General features: G+C 40.8%; 1 protein-coding gene across 1 annotated transcript; it reads left to right on the forward strand.

The window, feature by feature from the left end:
- The first annotated feature begins 8,063 nt into the window (after positions 1–8,063).
- GJA1 (gap junction protein alpha 1) lies at positions 8,064–17,722 on the forward strand. The gene is made up of 2 exons (XM_010312400.2): positions 8,064–8,751; positions 14,616–17,722. The coding sequence occupies exon 2, from the start codon at positions 14,632–14,634 to the stop codon at positions 15,775–15,777; it is 1,146 nt and encodes a 381-aa protein (XP_010310702.1). The 5' UTR covers positions 8,064–8,751; positions 14,616–14,631; the 3' UTR covers positions 15,778–17,722.
- The last annotated feature ends 2,566 nt before the right edge of the window (positions 17,723–20,288 follow it).

Genomic DNA, 20,288 nt, shown 5'->3' on the forward strand with positions numbered 1-20,288 from the left:
CTTGCAAGCAAGTTTACCACTTTGGGAGCAAGTGTTCTGATCACTAAATAATTAGCAAAACCCTCAGCAGCAGCAGGAGCAGAATCACAAGTGGCCTCAGCTGGGAAGAAGCGCGTGGCGTGGGAAGCCCCACGTGGCAGCCCGTGCTGGGCTGCTTCTGAAAATCCACGGCAAAACGGGGCCTCTGTAGGGAGGGAGGGAGATGGGGGTGCCTCTGGTTTCTCAGGGTTTCTGGCCAGAGCGAGGATGGGCTCCGGGCAGCACAACGCGGGGTGGTTCTGGGCATGCCGAGCACCGCGGGGGCTGCCTGAGCTTTGCAAGAGTTCATGCTGGGCCAGAAATTAGGGCTTGTGTGCCTCAGTTCCACGTATCTGTAGTAGGAGCTAAATTCTGTATTCATTCTCATCCTCAATGCTTACACTAAATCACCCTTAAAAAGCACTCCTATGAGGACACTTTTTTTTTTTTTTCATAGGAGATAACATCTTACTGGCTTTACCTACAAATTTTTACTTAGATTTTAGACAGAAAAATTTGCAAGATATAACCTTGATTGACCGTGAGAACATGCAATTAATTCTTACATTCCTATCTTCTGAAAATATTCTATAGATATGGAATAGTGTGAGATTATTGGTACCCATTTTGGTTTTTATTGTAATCAAGTGAAATGTAATCAGGGAAGTGTTGAGTCACCATCCCTGGAGGTATTTAAAAGACGTGTAGATGTGGTGCTTAGGGACATGGTTTAGTGGTGGGCTTGGCAGTGTTAGGTTTATAGTTGGGCTCAATTATCTTAAGGGTCTTTTTCAACCCAAATGATTCTCTGATTCTCTAAGTTTACAAGAACTGTGCTTATGGATAATATGCCAGTGTTAGTTTTAAGGGCAAATAACTGAAAGTTGTTTCTTTTCAGTGGAGCCTCAGAAAATTGTAAAGCTGATGAGGTTTATTATTCAAAGCCGACGTGTTAAAGTTAACCCTTGGTTTAATGCTCAATACATTACAACTATTTTTCCTCGCTTTATTGTACTGATTTTATTTTGTATGGTTTTAGAATGCTTTTGATACAAAGTAGTTTGTATTAAAGTTTAATAGCTGAAAGATATTGTTATCTCTTATGCAATGTTTTCCCTTATGTACCATTCATGTTTGCTGAACAGTGCTAGCAATAGCTAATGAGCCTGAATTGTGGAGTAAGGGATTTTTATGTTTTTTATGCCTCATTCGGACATGTCAATAAATTACTGATACACTGTGTAACTTGACTTTTTTTTTTTTTTTTTTTTTGCAGTTCAGTTAATTTTAAATTTTCTCAGAAATTAAATAAATGACTGTACATACATTTAAATTCAAAGCAGATTACTGGAGTTGATGTTCTTTACTGCCTGGGAAAAGGACTCATGGATTATACTGGGAGATCCCTTTCTGGGAAATTCTTGTAACAGAAATTACTACTTCCAGTAGATTAATTTTCCAGTTATTTTCCCAAAGCTGTTCTTATGGGAACCTCTTAATTAGTAGTATATTTTTAATCAATTTGTGTTTTTACCAGCAGTCAATCCTATTAATAGCTTTTACGTAAAATTTCTTGATGTTCAGTTCTTTGCAGACCCTTTCAGGTCTATAACACAGTTAATCCTGCAGACTGTCAAAAGAAAGGAGTAATTATGCTCCTCAAATGGTTCTGACCAACATATATGCAGCTGTACAACAAATGGCAACAGAGCGGCGTAGGGAAAATGAGAGGGAAGCTTTGAAATGTTCATGTCCTCAAACACCCCTGTGATGCTATCAAGAAACCTAGCGAGCACGCCTCTGCCTTTCAGCCACGAACATCTCACGCACCCTGCCTCTGTCTTTCAGAAATCTTTTGAAACAGTGTATTTCAGGCCCATTCTCATAGGTGACATTAAATTTCTCTTGTCTGCGGCCCAAAAAACATAAAGTGAGAGGACAGCCGATCCTCTTTGTCTCCGTGGCAGTTGTGTGGGGAGAAGACTAAAATGACCAGAATGGGCTGTCTGCAGGTGAGTGAACACAGTCACTCAGCTCAATGTGAATGAACTAGTCAATCTAAAAATTATTGTATCTACAGGAAAAGGCTGCCCACGAGAATTCTCTAATCTTGTGATGAATTAAAAAAAAAAAAAGTCATTAACAAATCTTATTCAAACATATGGAATAATAAATGACAGCCTATAAATAATTGATTCTAGTTCTGTTTCTATGTAGAAAGTGGTAGAAAAAGGGGACTTATTTCCAAATATTAAACAATTTGTAGATGAACATAAATAAAATGTTTATTTTGACCTTCTAGATAAGAAGTACTTTTGGTTAGGCTTCAATGCTTATTTAAGTATTGAAGCAGCTCAATTTAATTTGCTGTAACCAATGATATATTGATCTGTGACTAAAACACAGTGCCTCCCATTACCAAATTCATTCAAATGCCAAGTGAAACTCCAGAATGATTTAAATGAGAAGACCAAAAATCAAAACGAAATAAAACCTGAGGATATTCTGAGGACAGGATGGAAAAGGTTTCTTGAGGGGAAGGGAGCTCACCCATCTCCCCTTTGCTCTTCTGACGTGGCCAAAGTAGCCAAATTTTCTGTCCCTCAGTTCAGCCACATGTGGAAAACTCATCAACCTCTACAAGATTTCAAAGACTACCATGGAAATTCAGTTGCTGTTTGTAAAGCCTGGATAAAAAGTATTAGAATTTATGCCAAAACCACTCACCACTCACATTTCTAAACATTTGGCAATAAAGAAAATGTTTTTAATCAATAAAGGTGCAAAAGTATCTTCAACTGGGTAGGCATTGGGGGAGTTAGCTACTCTGGTTTTCGTTTATTTGAGTAGGTTTCTATTTTGGAGTTTGGTTGTATAGCCTTTATTTACATTGTTGGGTAGCACTTAATGTGCACAGATTTATTAGATTCAGTGAGGTTACCCATCAGAGTAAGTAGCAGATGGTGTGAATACACATTCTGAAATTTTCTTTTATTTCAGTGCTAATGTATTAGGTCATTGAAAAGAAATTGAAGAAATGTAAAGGCTGTTTTGTGAAAGACTGTGTTACTTTCACACTCTGTTACTCTACAATTTGAAAACCTGAAACAGCCATATTTGTTTTTAAAAACTCCCATTCTTTGGAACCAAATGACTGGAAAACCTCACCACCAATACAGACAAATAAAAGCTCACAAAATATCACAAGACCATCTCAGTGCAGGATTTTTGAAAGTGAAATGGAAAATAAAATAAACAAAAAACTTAATTGACATTCAAGATCCAATATAATTCATGTTTATTTTCACTGTGTACAGAAGGTGGAGCCAAATTCATAAAGATCTGTGAACTCATACTTCATTCTTTGAATGGTTTTCAGCTGTCTTTCTAGAGGGGCAGCTTGCTCTGAGGAGATACTGATCAGAATTAGTTACAATGTTAGGATCAGTCATTTTAAGACCAGCTTTTCTGGTGTTTAAGTTGTCTGTAATGAGCTTTAGAGGTTCCTTGGCACAGCTGAAGAGCATCTGAGCTTCCATGTATTACCCTTCTCCCTTTCTGTCCATTGGCAAACCAGGAACAACTTGGTATTTCTAAATGTAGCATGGGAAAGTGAGCAAGCTGAGTATCACCATGAATAAGCCATGGTGAGGTCTTAGTGGTATGAAGTGGCAGGCATTGACCAGCACAAAGAACCGAAAGGAGACAATCGCCCCAAACTTTGAACACTGTATTTTACTTCTCTGTGATCCTCATAAATTTTAAAAAGAAACACCCATCTTAGCTGTTTTCATTGCTAGCTGATATTTCAAAAAGCAACTGGAGATTAGGCCAGAATAATTTTTGGCTTAAAGGATGGAGCCAGACATTAAGAAATTTTACTCCTAATCGTGGTTGTATCATGAGCTGTCTATGACTCAGAAGAGCTGCTGATATTCTCCATGACAAACTTCCCATCTCCGTAAAAGAGGTTAATATAACGTAACTTGTTCTATGTTAATATTTATAAAGGACTCTGAGATTTTAGACAGATGACAATGCAACAGTGCAAAATATTTTCAGAGAACAGCGACCATTTGCTAGGCTGGGCTCTGATCTGATGGCATCCGTCACTGAGAACTTCTCCATGCTTTCATCTGAGGTGCTTCAGTCTTGACGTGTTTCCAGCAGGGTCGCTTTTGAAATAGCAGCTTTTTTCTTTTCCAAGCTGATCAGTAAGAGCAGAATCTATTTTGCGCTGACTAAACCTCTTTTCCCCCTGGGGAATATCTAGTTTTAATAGCCCCATAGCAAATGAATCTGAGACCAGTTTCAACAAGGAACGACAAGTGTGCTCACTAAGAGACAGTCTTGCGATTATCCTACTTTTTATTATTACGATCCTTACGATTATCAGAAAATATTCTTTTATATGCCATGTGCTCTGCCACCCAAGTGGGAACAGCTACCATCTCGAGGGATGACAACTGCCTTTAATTGCCTTTGCTTTGAACAAGGGACGACCCTTTGAAACTCGGGGTGGGGAGGGAGGCTGTTTTGCAGACCAGGGGGTGCTGGACACAGCAGCTTCCAGTGGGCCACAGCCCGGTCACCCCCACTGACAGAACATGCAAGGGCTGTGGCCAGCAACTTCAAAGCTGTGTTATATTTCTACGTGATGTAAATTCCTTGAACAATCAAAAAACACTGGCTGCTTTAAAAAAAAAAAAAAAAAAATCATTAGTCTGCACATTTATGTGCTTAGGTAATCAAGAAATACTGCATTATTGTTCCTTGGATGTTCTGAGAAGCTTTACCTCAATAGGGCATGAAACAGGGCCACGCATTATTCACAGGTCTGTCTTCAAAGCCAAATGTGTAAGAAAGGATATCGGTGAAAACGTGCCGAAGCTTACGTGCCATCCAGGGACGTGAGTGACTGCACAGCTGCCTTGAAAGGCACCCAAGACAATCTATATTGCATGTGTATGTTCATCTTGGCTTACTGTATATTCAGTTTACTCAGACCATGGACTCCTCTCCCAACTTGCACAGGATGAGGACAGTGCTGTGCATGGGAGTACTGGGAAGTGAATTTTGCAAACAAATTGAAAACAAGTGAAGACATGCTCTTCGTCTTAAGAGCTCCATAAATCACAGACATCCTTAACTGGGAATACACCATGAACCCCACTGGTATCAACGGGAAATTCTGTAATGGTCAGAGGACTGGAGAGCCTTCCAAATGAAACATTCACTAGGGCTTTCCTGGCAAATCAGGTTTCTAAAATATTTTTAAGGAAGTATTTGGACGCGACATGCGGAAAAAGTTTCTGTATAGATTTCTGTATTTATGCCCAGGTAATAACAGAAAGAAAACAGTGGACTGAGTTCTGTATTAACTGTGAATCTGTGTCGAAGACTGCAAATACTAAATAATTAAATTTATGGTTTCTTTTGGTAAGTCTGGATAGAAAAGCAGTAACTATGGGCTCTGAACTATTTCACTGATTCAGCCAAGGATTCAGTAGAGAGCAGACAGTAATCCTGTGGAAGTCACCCCCAGGTTCAGTCCTGGAGGTGCACTTGATGGAGCCTGGGCTCTGGCTCTGTGTCTGGGCTGCAGTGCGAACGTGCCCTTACGGATTGTGCTGTAGCCTGCCAAACCAAAGAGAAACAGGTTCTGCAGTCCTAGCAATGCCACGCTGAAAGATTGCTTCACAAGACAGCGCCGTCTGCTCCGCAAGGCAAAAAGTCAATGGATGGCAATATAGGTCCCAGAGAGCTCTAGGCTCCAAAATCTTCAGTTCTGCAGTGTAAAAAGAGTCTGTGTTCCACAATTCAAGGCTTCAAATCTAACTGTCACCTTCTTACCTGTCTCTTAGTCCATAATTAAGAACAGACTTGCAACTATCTCAGGTCTGACACCCCTGTGCTTTCTTGTTGAACAGCTTCAGCTGAAGAGGGGTTATGCATGAAGACATTTGTTCAATCTGAAAAGCTGATTTCCATTGCGATGCAAATGAGTGCGAGACTTTCTGGTAACCTTGTGAAATGGTAGATCATTGCAAGATCTGAAGCTTAATATGTTCTGGTAATAGGCTGTGAAACGTCATCATGGAGACATATTTCCAAACTCTAGAAGACATTTCCAAGGCATTTTTATCAGGACTAATAACAACTCTTCCTAATTCTACACAGTATCACAGTGGAGACTTGAAATACTTTCCCTTTTCATGTGGATAATGACATAGCAAAGTCAAGTGTTATGCTTATTATTACTGCAGAATTATTCTTCCCTTGTTACTAACATATACATTTTAGTTTTGCAAAGTAGATTTTAAGAGTGTTGGGCTTCTCACAAACCCTGTTTGTTTGTTTAAGTGGAGAAATACTTCTCATCGGTCCTTCTTTTAAAAACAGAATGCTTGAAACGTTGCAGTCTATACAGGAAGATACATGGAAAAATGCAAGACCGGGCAAGCTGGACCCTGTGATCATACTGGCTTTGACAGGGAATGACAGCATTGTATTCTAACATGTTATAATTTAAGCTTTTTTTTCCTGGCATAAAGTTGCTTTTCTAAAGGGGCAGCTTTTTCAGCACCAACATAAACGACATCACAAATCTCTTCATTGTCTCAGCATCAGCACACATGTAGCCATGTCATTGTACTTTGCTGTAGAATAACCAGTGTTTTATGGGGCAGTAGCAGGAGCATTATGTGTACTCCGCTCTATACCATAGTCATGAAGGCATATGGTTTGCATATTATAATTTTTTGATTGTCAAGAAGGGCCCATAGCCTGTTAAGCACAAAGCTCCATTTCTCCCTTGCTGTAAAGAGAAAAAGCAACCTTAAAACAACACTCAGAGAACACAAAGAAAAGGTTTCTTTCTGCCATCTGGCTTGGGCAACTGTAAAAACTAAAAAAGCTGTCAAAGCTAACAGCCAATATCAAAGGGGGCAAGCTAGGGAAACCAGCCATCTCCTCCTGTAGCCAGAGGAAGGAGGACGGAAGGTGTGCAGTTGTAGTGTACTAGCTCTTTTTCTCAAACAGGAGGCAGTGTGGTCTGCTACAAACAGCTCCAGAGCAAGATCCAGGACCGTGGGGTTCTTTGCCAGCTTCAAAGCTCCCTGCCGAGTATCTTTCTACAAAGATCTCGTCTTAGTTCTCTTCTCCAGAGATTTCTGGGTGAAAAGCAGTAGGTAAAGGCTATGAAAAATGCGCAGTAGTATCTAGGTTGTGTTGTAGAGTGTAACATTCATTATTTCAAGAAGAAACTGTAAAGAGGACCTTTATTTGGGAACTTCTCAATGGCCATTACTGGACTTCTCCCCTCCTTTAAAGCCTCTAAAGAGCAAAAAATGCTCATCCATGCTACTGAGTGCAGAAGTAGCCCATGAAAATAACATTAATTGAAACCCAAATGAGCCTGGTACAACCCAAAATTTGAAACTTAACTGAGAACTATCTAACCACTAACACTTCTAGAGAAGCCCTTAAGCAGTCCCACAGAGGAGCTAATACCCCATGACACGAACAAGTACAAGACCAATTCCTAATGCAGTTTGGATTCCATGTGTGAGGAGCTTAACCCGGGCAGAGAAATAAATTAATCTCTGTTCTACAGAGGAGGCACTTTTCAGGGAGCGTTTAACCAGGGACTGGTCAGGAGCAAAGCCAAACTAGTTTTGTTCTAATTGAATAGATCAGGTTTAGACCATGCTTTTATTCTGTAAAACGCGCTCAAAAATGATCAGGAGCATTTCTCGTCATTATTGAAAACTGGTTCTCTGTACTATGCTTTATTTTCTGAAGTTTCCTGGAAAGTGTTTCCTGGAATGTAAGATCATTTCTTCACTTCTCCCATGGGATGGACACACGCATACACACACAAATAATAATAAAAAAAATGTGTGATGGGTATCTCCTGTAGAAACAAACATGCAGCTCCTGGTGTGTACTTTCATGTGTGCACGTAAAGGAAATAGAGCAAAGTAAACAAAGCAGTGTTCACTACAGAAAGTGGAGAGGGCTTGAGAGGGCTTCCTCTCCAAGGTAATGGCAAGGAGGGAATGGCGACAGCAGCGATGCGGTCCAGCCCCAGCATCCAGGAGGTTCACGCTGGTTACCCATTAATCCCTTTCACACAATTTTCCCTTTCCCTGTAGTGAAACTCCTGGGGCACACCAGAGAGCTAAGTTGTTTCATCCGTCCCGGGCAAGCCCAGATCTGGATGAAGTGCCACCCAGGTGCCCTGAGTGACTTTGGGGGGGGGGGTGCGGGGGGGTGTGGGGGGGTGTGGGTGCGTGCGTGTGAGGTGGCTGCTGACTGCCCTTATAGTTTTGTTACATCAGCAAGAGTGGACCTGCATGCCTTGGCGCTCTCCTTTCCGCCGGGCTCGTTTTTGCTGTGCCTTCAGTTCTTTCCCTCCTCCCCCACCTTCCTCCTCTCCATTTGCAGAGCGCCCCTCCTCCTGGGCTGCCTCCCCTCCTTCTCCCCTCCTCTTTCACAGGCAGAGGCTTGAAAACTTGTTAAAAGCTCTCCCAGTGTTCCAAGTTAGAAAAAACTTTTACGAGGTATCAGCACTTTTCTTTCATTAGTGGGGAAGGAAGGATGAAAAATACAAAACAGCAGTAGACTTTTAAAGTTTAAATAGACAGGTCTGAGTGCCTGAACGTGCTCTTCCATTTTACTTTAACCCTCCAAAGAAGTATTCTGATCCAGTTCCACTGCTGATCAGCAAGGGTAAGTTGAAAGTTTTCCTTTTTCATCTTTTTTGTGTATCACTTTTTCTGAAAACACTTGTTTTTCACCCTAGGAATTTTGTGTTATTGCGCTGATGGTTGAACTTGCTTAAAAATACAGATACATAAAAGTATAAGTTTTCTCTTAAAGTGCTAAGTTCAAACTTGCAGGAATTCTTTGCTTCCTTTTGTCATATTTCTACCCATTTCTTCAAATATTACACTTTTACAACTTTTAACCTTGTTCGACTGAAGGAGAAACTGCGGCGAAGTTGTAACTGTAGGGCTGAGTTGCAGACTTGTTGCTAGTGTTTGGGTGAAATCGCTCCTCTGTGTACTTGTCTCCGACCAAACGAGCTCCTTTAAAGAAAAACACCCGAGGTGTGCTCCAGTCTCCTCTGTCGTGCCGAAATTGCATCGGTGAGTAGCAGGGAGACCTTGTCCTGAGTGTCCCCTTTCTGCCCCACGCATTTTGCTTCGTGTGGAAATCCCGACTTGATGCCTTGGTACCAGTTTGTGCAGAGCAAGGTTCTTAACGAGGTGCTTTGTTAAATGCTGCAGCAACTAAAGGGGTGACTTTCACGTGGTCTTCCTGATAAGTTTTCCCCTTTTCTTTTAAAATAGATGTGATAAAATCCAGACGTGCGTTATGGATTTTTAACCTGGTTTGTATATAGTTACTCTGTTTTAGCAACCTCGGTGAGGGATTTTAGAGAAGGAATGTGAGATATCATGATATGCCTTACCACGTTGGCAATGTCTGTGAAAGTCTTGGGTGGATATAAATGAAAGTTGTCTAGGAAGAACTGTGCAAGAATATCCACAATATGTGTCATAATCCCAATATGACACATTCCCTTTATATTACCTTGAAGGCTTAAATACCAAAATGCGGAGGAAAAAAAAGCTTGAGCAGCATCTCTTGGAGAACGAAAAAGCTTTTTACTTTGCAAGACTTGGAGTGATTCCTTATAGGAATTGTTGCCTGCTGCTTGCCAGTAGTTAGAGAGCAACACGAGGAGGTAGGAAAAAGAGCCTTCAGCTGAAAGGCGAAGCAGAGAGTCTATCTTATCGAGTAACACGTTCCCTTCTTAAACCAGAATATTGTGTGCTTACATCTGTCCTCACATTTTGCCTTGAGATAACCAGCGAGCCTCGCGAAGTGGCGTATTTCGTCTGAGAAATTCCTTCTGCTTTTGTATGTGAGATTTATGACGAAACCCCCCCGGTAAGGGGGACAAAAACTGGGCTATGGACACCTTGTGCCCGACGTCTGTGTGTGTGTGCGTGCACGCACAGGGAGCGAGTTGGAGGACTTGCGTGAAGCTTTCATCCTGCCATTTTTAACATCTGGACAGCACACGACACTGCAGAATTTAAGCCTCTAGTCTTTGGGATGTTTACTGAAGTGTTTCCTTCGAAAACTTCAAAGCCAAACACTGGCGCTGACCCATGGTACCTAACAAGCATACAAATGGGAGAGGGGTGAGCAGCAGGCCGAGTTCAGGAGAGGGAAGAGGGGGACACAAGGGATTTGGTTTGCGACTGAAGTCTGAATGCTTATACACTCAGCAGCCCAAACAGCTTCAACGCTGTAAAGTTATCTCAGCTCTGAGATTATGCAAGCCCGAAAGATTAGTTTTATTTGTCTCTGAAACGAACGTTGGTTTAGGCCAAGGATTCCTGTGGGCATGAGGAAGGTTAGATGACATTGAGCAATGTATCAGTTTCATCAGATACATTGCTCTCTTTCTACCAGTCTCTGGTATCTCCTCCCCGTGTTACCCACTGAATTTATCTCGCGTGGAGGCACCTGGTCTGTTGTTTATGCCACACATACGTTTTAGAAATCCAGATTTCAAAATCTGCAAGCATCAGAGGGCCCGAGGACCCCTCAGGGAATTGCGCGTTTCATCTCTTAATTCCATAGTCAGGAGAGGGATAAGTCTGGGCAGTAACGCAGAGGGTAGACCTGACTTGTACAACTAGAGAATGTCTAAGGAAATGCTTACGGTTGCTTTGGGTCCCTTTGCAACTATGATTTAGAATTAAATTAGGTGGAGAGGGTACAACATGGAGAGGCAAAGGCTGTGGATGGGGGTCGATCCAGTAGTGGCTGACCAGCAGCAGACAGGGAAGAGAGTGACCCTTGTGACGCTTTCAAAGAGTCTAGTTACTGCAACCATTTAGTGCGTAATCTTTGTCCAGTGGGTGAAATGAACTGGGGCTCATCTGCAGAACTACAAATGAACTACACCTTTCCAGGGGAATGTCTGGAAGACATTTGGTGATTTTTGTAAGATTTAGAAAACTAGCCTTTCCTATGCCAACCCATCCAGACCCCATCAGCTGTGCATCTCAGCTGCTTTCTCTGCAGCGCTGGTTGCTTTTGGGAAATACTCAAGCTGGTTGGTGTTCAGGGTCCAGAATCTTCCCTTTTCTTGGCTATTTATGTGTGTGTGAGCACACGGAAAAAGGCAGGAAAGGTAGGGAAGCCAAAACTTTGGCCTGTTTCCCAACTGCTTCAGCTGCAAAATCCCATTTTAGATCCCACTCTAACCCTTCCTGCTCTTCCATCCACTAGCATGTGACCTCCTAACACTACAGTCAGACCTGGGCATGTTACCACAGCACTGAGTTTGCATTATTCTTTCTGGAAAATATGAACCAGATGACATGATGAATGGCGTCCATAAAAAATAGTTCTAGAATTTCTTAATTGTGGCTTACAAATAAAATTTCTTACATATGTGGTCATCCAAAATCCATGCAGATGAATGCTGTCATATCTCCTGCTGCTCTATGGCTTTTTTTCCTTTCTTTACCCACACACAGTAGGACCTGGTAGAAATCCATCTTTCAAAGAGTTTACTAGGCCGGCATTAGTCCATCTCAGAAAAAGGTTATAATAGTAAGTAGTAATCAGTAAGAACTCATGAAACGCATGTAGTCATCATCAGCCATATCCTTAAATTCCTGAAGTACTGGAATTGTATCAGTCAATCAGGTCAACCCATGTTTCTTGGACTCATTTAAGGTGTTTGGGAGTGTTAAAAGATGTTTAAGCCCAGAATGCTGAAGAACTATTTTTAAAGTTTATCCTCAATCCATTTCAAACTATTTACAAAGCTAGAGTACTTAAATAACTGTTTGATATAAAACCTCTTTTTAAAGCTAGTAAGCAGATACTGTAATCAGTTAATAAAAATGGTCTTTCAGTGTCCTGAAAATAAACAAGTTCGATCCGATGAATGAATTTTCTCTACAACAAAACAAAGTACTGTGTTTCATAAAGCAACAGAATCCACTTAAGCAAAGGAATAATATATTTGTGCCACCACAAGGTTATCTGATTAACAGTACAATGTTTTGAATTGATGTGGGGTTTTTTATCACTGGCAAAGGCTAGCGTGTAACTGATCTCTTTAAAAAAAAGTTGCTTTTCAAAACTATGTATGAGTAATTCAAGCATGGAATGTTTCCTCTTGGAGTTTATATAGCCAGAGGACATAAATGAAACTTAGCAATTTTGCATGCTGAAGCAAATTAAAAATAGGTAGTAAATTCTCAAAATATTGCAGGTGTGGGATTAAGTAGGTCAAAACTGAAGTAAATCATGTTGCATTAATGGACCAGAGTGGAGTGCAATTAAAAAACAAACAACACATAACTGCCTAGAAATAACATGTCCTCTGTTTTCTTAATCAAACTTCCAATCTGAAATAACATTTAGACAGTAAAAAAATACGTTGAGTCTGAGGAAAGTCTGTGAATGCAGTAGTTTCGAATCATCTGGAAAGCTGACTAATTAAATCAAGAAGCTGTTACTTGAAAAAGGCTCTTTCTGTCCACTTCTAGGACATGGAGCAAATAGCTTGCTTTTAAAACAAACTTCACGTGTTGTATAGTTACAGGCTGTTCTCTGTTTTAACAATCCCAGCCTGAGGAGGAACGTGGTCACATTTCATTCCAGCCTTTCCAGAGACCTCCGCGCTCGTGTGCCCGGCTCCTTCTCTGCCACCTCGAGCCCATGAGGACAAAGTAGCCTTTCCTGGGAAGGACTAAAGCTAGGCATGGCTGAAGGGATGTGTCAGAGATAAACACGCTGCTGTGGACTCCTCCCAGCGCAGGCTTCCAGATTTAAAAGTCTGAAGCAAGCGTCATGCGTGTGAACAGCTAATTATGTGAGCAAGGGTCTGCACGCCGCAGTAGGTAAACTTCAGAGCAAGCGGACTAAGCGGACTGAGGAAACAGCCCTCGGATATTTTCCAGGGGTTCAAAGATAACCGGCATCTTGGAGCTATCCAAGCAAGGACTTTAAACACTTGTCTCCCGTTCCCCTCTCAGACTCTTTCAGATGCCAGGAATGGTGTCTTTTTATTTGGCATCTATGGTTATGATTGCATTTGCCAGACTTATAATCTTGTGTTTCCAGTGACTCACTGCTTCTTGAAACAAAATCTCCTTGCTGCTAAGATTTCCTATTTTATGAATTATCCAAAAAGGGCTGTTTCTATAAATGACCTTAACTAGGGAATATATCCATGATGTGATGGGAAGGAAATCATTTGGACATTATCAAAACTATTAATACCAGGAAGGGATTAGTCAGCATGCGTGGAACAAATACCTATACCCAGCAGCATCTGCTTTAAATGGGAAACTTTGTGATTATTTTTCCTTTTAAGTGCCCAATTTCACACGTTTGTTCATGCGGGTCAAGTTAAAATCAAAGTTTTTATGCGGATAAGATTACCATTCTCCAGTTGATAAAAATCCTGTAGTGAACTTTGTTTTTCCTAGGAATCTAGAACATCAAGTAAACCATTTCATTTCTTTTACGTCATCCTGTGTATTTCCAGATATCCCCGAGAAGCTGTCTGTGTCCCAGAAATGTGCACTTTAAAACTCAAGAGCTCATTTACTTTTTTTTCTTGCTAAATCTTTTTTTCCTTTCAAAAAACAGTGAAGGAATTTAAATACAAAAAGATGCAAATACAAAGCTGAAATTTCAGTAAATTAAGCAAGCCACAGATAAACAGGAAACCAGTTCTTCCAATATGTTAACATGAGTTTAGCTGTGCTTCTTGCATTTACTATTTTTGGTTCCTTCATATAGGTAAAGAATACTAACTTTGATCTTTGTGCTGGAAATACTAATGTATAAACTTTACTTAGATAGCAAGCTTTTTCCAGAGTTGAGTATAGTATAAACATTAAGAACTGTATTCTTAAATGTAATGATATGCAAGAACTCAGTTTCATGTTGCTGTAGGAAAAATAGCACACATTTTGCAATGATAAAATTTTAGGTATCCGACCCTAACATTAACTTAGTGTAACCTTTTGTATTTAGGTTATACTATGGTTTGCTTTCTTACTCTCTTAAAGAGTGAACATAAAAATTACTGTGAACGATCCACACTGAAAGAGAGAAATCTTTCATTTATTCCTAGCTTATTCAGGCAGTGCCACCACATTTTCCTATACCCTGCTTCAGCAATGTGTCACAGCTGTTTTCTACCTGAGGCAGGTGTGGATCATTGAACTGAGGTTGCCACCAAGGAAGCTGAGCCAACCACAGTGGCAACTCAGGGTTGTGGTGGACTTCTTGAAAACTGGAGTGAAATTAGAAAGCTCTTTTTTCATTGTGCTCTGAGACATTATATGTTACTTTCTCTTTTCAGTTTCCCTGACTTTCCAGTCCACCTGCAGACTAACTAAAACTCTGGTTTCTCCTCAGATTGTGTAAAACACATGAATTAAAACAAAGGTGACATCACTGCTCTATTACTGTTGATCAAAGGTATTAAAGCTCTGTCTTAACCATTGCTTTTTTTTTTTTTTCTTTGTGTCCTCCTTTAGCCAGCATCCTGTGAAGATGGGTGATTGGAGTGCCTTGGGAAAACTTCTTGACAAGGTTCAAGCCTATTCTACTGCAGGAGGGAAAGTGTGGCTGTCTGTCCTCTTTATTTTCCGAATCTTGCTGTTGGGGACAGCAGTCGAATCTGCTTGGGGAGATGAACAGTCTGCTTTCCGATGCAACACTCAACAGCCTGGTTGCGAGAACGTCTGCTATGACAAGTCCTTCCCCATATCCCATGTACGCTTCTGGGTTCTGCAGATCATATTTGTGTCTGTACCTACCCTTTTGTACTTGGCACATGTGTTCTACGTAATGAGGAAAGAAGAGAAGCTGAACAAAAGAGAAGAAGAGCTCAAGGTGGTCCAAAATGATGGTGTGAATGTGGATATGCACCTCAAGCAAATAGAAATTAAGAAATTCAAGTATGGAATCGAAGAGCATGGCAAAGTAAAGATGCGTGGGGGACTGCTCCGTACTTACATCATCAGCATCCTGTTTAAGTCTGTCTTCGAGGTAGCTTTCTTGCTGATACAGTGGTACATTTATGGGTTTAGCCTGAATGCCATCTACACCTGTGAGCGAGATCCATGCCCGCACAGAGTGGACTGTTTCCTCTCCCGTCCAACTGAGAAAACCATCTTCATTCTCTTCATGCTGGTCGTGTCTTTGGTGTCTCTTGCCTTGAACATCATTGAGCTTTTCTACGTGTTCTTCAAGGGTGTGAAGGATCGTGTGAAAGGGAAAACCGACCCCTACTCCCACAGCGGTGCCATGAGCCCTTCCAAGGACTGTGGCTCCCCCAAATATGCTTATTACAATGGCTGCTCCTCTCCGACTGCCCCCTTGTCTCCCATGTCTCCCCCAGGGTACAAGCTCGTTACTGGAGACAGGAACAATTCCTCCTGTCGTAACTACAATAAGCAAGCCAGCGAGCAAAACTGGGCCAACTACAGCGCGGAGCAGAACAGAATGGGGCAGGCTGGCAGCACCATCTCCAACTCACACGCCCAGCCCTTCGACTTCTCTGATGAGCACCAGAACACTAAAAAACTGGCGTCGGGACACGAGCTGCAACCCCTCACCATTGTGGACCAGAGGCCTCCCAGCAGAGCCAGCAGCCGAGCCAGCAGCAGACCTCGACCTGATGACCTGGAGATCTAAGCTTCTAGCTGCAGTACTTGCTCAACTATGAAACGACGTGCATTGGAAGATGCAGTCAGTGCTGATCTTGTTCCAGTGGAGGTGGTACTTAACAGTCTCAAGCAGGAGATTTTAAAAATCGTAAAAACAAATGAAACAAGCGAACAAACTTTTAAAATACTTGCTGTTTTGTGGGGGGGAATGTGGGGGGGAATATGAATACTTGCTGTTGGTGTGGGGTGGTACAGTACACATTGGTATTTAATGTAGCTGGTTTAAAGAATTTAAATACTAAAAAAAAAAAAAAAAGGAAAAAGATAGGTAGTCAGTACTAAGGTAGGGGGTTGTTTTTCTAGAAAGGCTGTAAATATCTGAGTGTATGTGTATGTGTGTACTATTGTGTTTGTTTCTAAAGAATCTTCTGTAATACTAAAATCCAATAATAACTGAACTCACATTTGTCAGGGTGAAGTGCTGCCTGAAGATGAAAACATTTTTCCTATTCAACAAGCAAAAAAGTCCAGGATTGCCTCTGATCATTTCCCTGTCAAGAACATTCCATTCTTAGAAAGTGCACTTTGAAGGTAAACTTTCCTATATGGTCCTCCAGGTTGTCGAAAGGCTCCTGTGAGGACAATCTACAGCCTTTGAATCATTCAACTTAAATTTCAGACATGGCCCACCAAGAAATGCTTTGGTCACCTGCTTTTCCAACCCTTCACGCAGGTAGATTTTGTGATGTGCGTAAGCAGGGTGGCTCCACACTCGTAGAACCGGCAACCACACTCTCTTGCCCACAGCGGTATTCGTGTCCTGCTGCTTACGTACAGTCTAATTGACATCACATAAAACCCAGTTTGCTGCCACTTGCAGATTTAAGCATTAAGACAGGCAAGCAACTGCCTTTAGTGAATTTTATCACACCCTTATGTATATTAAGGGTCTATGTATGTGTGTGGATGTGGAGGTAAAGGTATACACAAAACACCCTCAGAAGCATACGTTGAGAAGTAAAAGCACACAGATTACTTGCAGTTGACACTTTTTCATGGATATTGTGAAGATGTGGGCCACTATGGTGTTTACATTCTCTGACTTCCTTCAATGCAAGTGAAGCACATGTCATTATATTTTTTTAATTCTATAGAATATTTTCCATGTATCCTGAACGGATGCTCTTTTTAAAACTAAAAAATAAAAAAGGACTAATCCTGGATGTCTTGCTCTGGAAAATCTCTCTTCTAAGTCAGTGGGAGTTTTGCCTGAACGAAGGCTGCAGGATCAAGCCCAAGATGTAGCGAACCATGTTCTTGCTGGCATGAATGATTTTTCTTTTGTAGACGTTAGGGGTGGAAAAGACCCATTAGGTCATCTAGCCAATCTCCCTGATAGGTAATAATGATGCTTGAATGATAGAAGATGTAGTACTGTAAGCAAGCTTTAGTCTTTTATGTGAGAAACTTAGAAGAAATGCTTTGTGCTGGATTAATAATAAAATATGCCTACATGACTTTTGCAGTAACTGGTATTTTTCTTGTTCTAAATAGTCACATTTACTGAACTGTAATGTCCACTCCGAGTTTGACAGTTAGGTCTTTCTAGAGGGCTCTAGCAACTTTAGTGTTTACACTTAGATTTTGTTTGAAATGCAAGTGAAGTTGAAAGGATTTTTAAAGAGTACAATTCTAGCTAATTTATTTGAAATATATGCTAAAGAAATCTACCAGTTTCTTCAAATGCGTAGTCTCTTAGCTGAACACAGATTGACCAAGGAAATACATGGCTTGGTTTCATTTTGCAGCAACACAGATAAATTGTTTCATTTAATACATTATATTAATTTGTTTGACATTCCATGTTAAACTACTGTTGTGTTCAACTTCATTGCATGTATGCAACCATAGTCCGTCGGATCATGTTGTCTGGAGAACATTAGTCAATAAAGTTTTAATTTAGTATAAATATATATTCTGATTGTTTTTTACTGTTTTATATGTCCATATATCTTTTGTTTCAGTCTTATAATCCAAACTCCTTCCGTCCCTCTTCATTTTTCCCCAGTCACTCTGCATTTCAGCAGTATTCTTGATTTAATCCATCCGGATTTACTTTGAACTGAAATTTCACAGGACCAGATTCACATACCCTCACAACACTGGAAAAACAAGCATCCTTTGTGTCACTCTTGGAACAAAGTCACACTCAGCATGAACTACTGTAATTCAAGTCTTGCCATGAGCCTCAGAAAATATATATTTATTTGCAAACTACTATATAAAAACAATAGTAGTAAGATACTATCACATAATTTTTCGAAGCAATTTTTATATACGGCCTAGATTCAACATTATGAAATCATTGCCTCTAGTTTGCGTTTCCCCATAATCAGATTGCTTGACTGACAGTTTCAGTTTCTGGATTAAAATCCTCATTCCTTCAGAGTTAATGGGAGAAAGGTGCTGATTTTGATACGGCTGGGATTTAACATACTGTCTACTGCTTCACCATTTAGGTCCCTATCACTAATGAAGACATATGGTGCTTGGCTTTCCAGCCAAAGAAGGCTCCAAAAGAAGGATGGTTCATCTCCTTTTTTATTTGAAAAATCAAAATATAATGGTCATGTAGTTATCATACAGCTTTCTACTTTCAAATTTGCTTGTCAGTTTAAGTCCAAAGTCTTCCCCTTCCTATTAGTAAAGAAGGGGAAAAATAAGCAGGACACAGTGGTGGTGGATTTACAGTTCTGAGAGATACTATACAAGCACCAGCACAAGGAATGACTCCCTAAAGTATTCCTTAGGTAATAGCAATGAGTCACGCTTAAGCTGGCTTGTCCTAGTTCGTCTGTACAAAGGGAAGGGCATTCCAAGCATTTTGTGAGGATCGTGCCCTTGGAAAAGTGGATACAGAAACATCCGGAGAAGGGCTCACCCTGAGACAAAATCCAGTGTCTCCTAGACAGGTTGATTGTTGGGTACATCCCAAGTTAAGGACCAAGTTCCTTGGGGCATCTCGGACAACTGATATGAATTAGTGCTTCAGTGCCAAGGCTCTCTTGAGTGACTTTTTGGTGGCAATGCATGTGTGTGCATCTGTAGGGTAAAGGCATTGCATGGGCCATTTCTCCCACTTCAATTTACTTCTATGGAGTGTGTTACACACTTCAAAGTCATCACAGTAACAAGTCTGTGTGCCTTTCATCCAATTCTTTATAAGCTTTCTCCCAGTGCATCTCTGCAGCAGCATTTGCATCGTCTGCAGCTGACAAAAAATGTGATAAAGTGCTAGTGCATGCTTCTCAGCCTCTGTAAAAGGATATGTTAGATACTGAATTCAAACTGGAAAAGATGTAAAAATACACAACTCTGAAGGTAATTAAAACAAAAGCAGGGTTATAAATAAAACAGCAAGAAAACCCAAATTCAAAACCTGTTAAGCATTTAAAATTGGTGTTGATGTTTTGTGTAGAAGTATTTTGAAAAAAAGGCAAATTCATCCTAAGGCCCCCACCCTGCCCCAGTAATTTGAAATGTTTGTATAGAGTAAAGTTAGAAGGACAAGTTACAGACAGCCTAAAATCTATATGCAGATCATGTAATTTCAAGATGTTTTAAATACAGTGAGCACACACCAAAGGTTATTTCCTAATTTAGAAATGAAATTTCCATATTTAAAGTTGAAACTACAGTAATACTTTGAGAACTGGAACAGACTTTGTGAGTGTACCTGTGACACCCCCTGAGATCGGTCATTTTTAAACGGGGTACTCATCTCGCCGTTCCAGAACCACGGCTGTCAGCGGTGCTGCTGTGCTACACAGCTTCACCGGCTCGACTGCGCAGTACCACTGTGCTGACGTTTCCCTCGGAATTTCTCTGCAGCTTGGTATCAATTCAAGAAAAGAAAAAAAAAAAAAAAGTAGTGATGTAGGGGTATAGTTTTGCAACTCAGCTCTGGGAGTCGATCCAGATCTGAAGTTACTTTGACTGGTTAACGTGAAGTTCTGGATATGTCAGATCAAAACCTCCTCCAGTTCTGGTGATGGCTGTTTCTACCCCACTGAGTCAGGATTACTTTTAATTCTTCTTTTAATTCCTCCATAAGTACCACTGCTCCCTTTTCCAGAATTTTTAAAAAATAGGGCTGAGAATGGGATTTACGTTCTGTAGAACTTTTTCTCTCTATTTACTGCTAATCCAAACTTGATAGGACTGAGCCTTCTACTGAGCTCATGAACTACCCCAACACACTATTTTTTTTAACACAGTATATTATACAAATGGTCAGTTTGACTATAATCTCCTTGAAGCTGTCGTTTTTTCCTTCTCATGCTATTCACTCCAGCCATTTGCAGTTAGATCTGTCAGAGGTCTCTGGCAACTGAGGTGGGGCGCACGGCCTTTGAGGATTTCTCTGGTGAAAAAAGCAATCCTGTAATGGTACAGAACTGTTGAAGCTACTCCTGCATGACTTTCATTTCTACTGGCAGCATAGATAATAAGGGCAGAAGCGTAGTCATGTCTGAGAAA

The sequence above is a fragment of the Balearica regulorum genome, chromosome 3, assembly GCF_011004875.1.
Source record: "Balearica regulorum gibbericeps isolate bBalReg1 chromosome 3, bBalReg1.pri, whole genome shotgun sequence".
NCBI classification, from domain to species: domain Eukaryota; kingdom Metazoa; phylum Chordata; class Aves; order Gruiformes; family Gruidae; genus Balearica; species Balearica regulorum.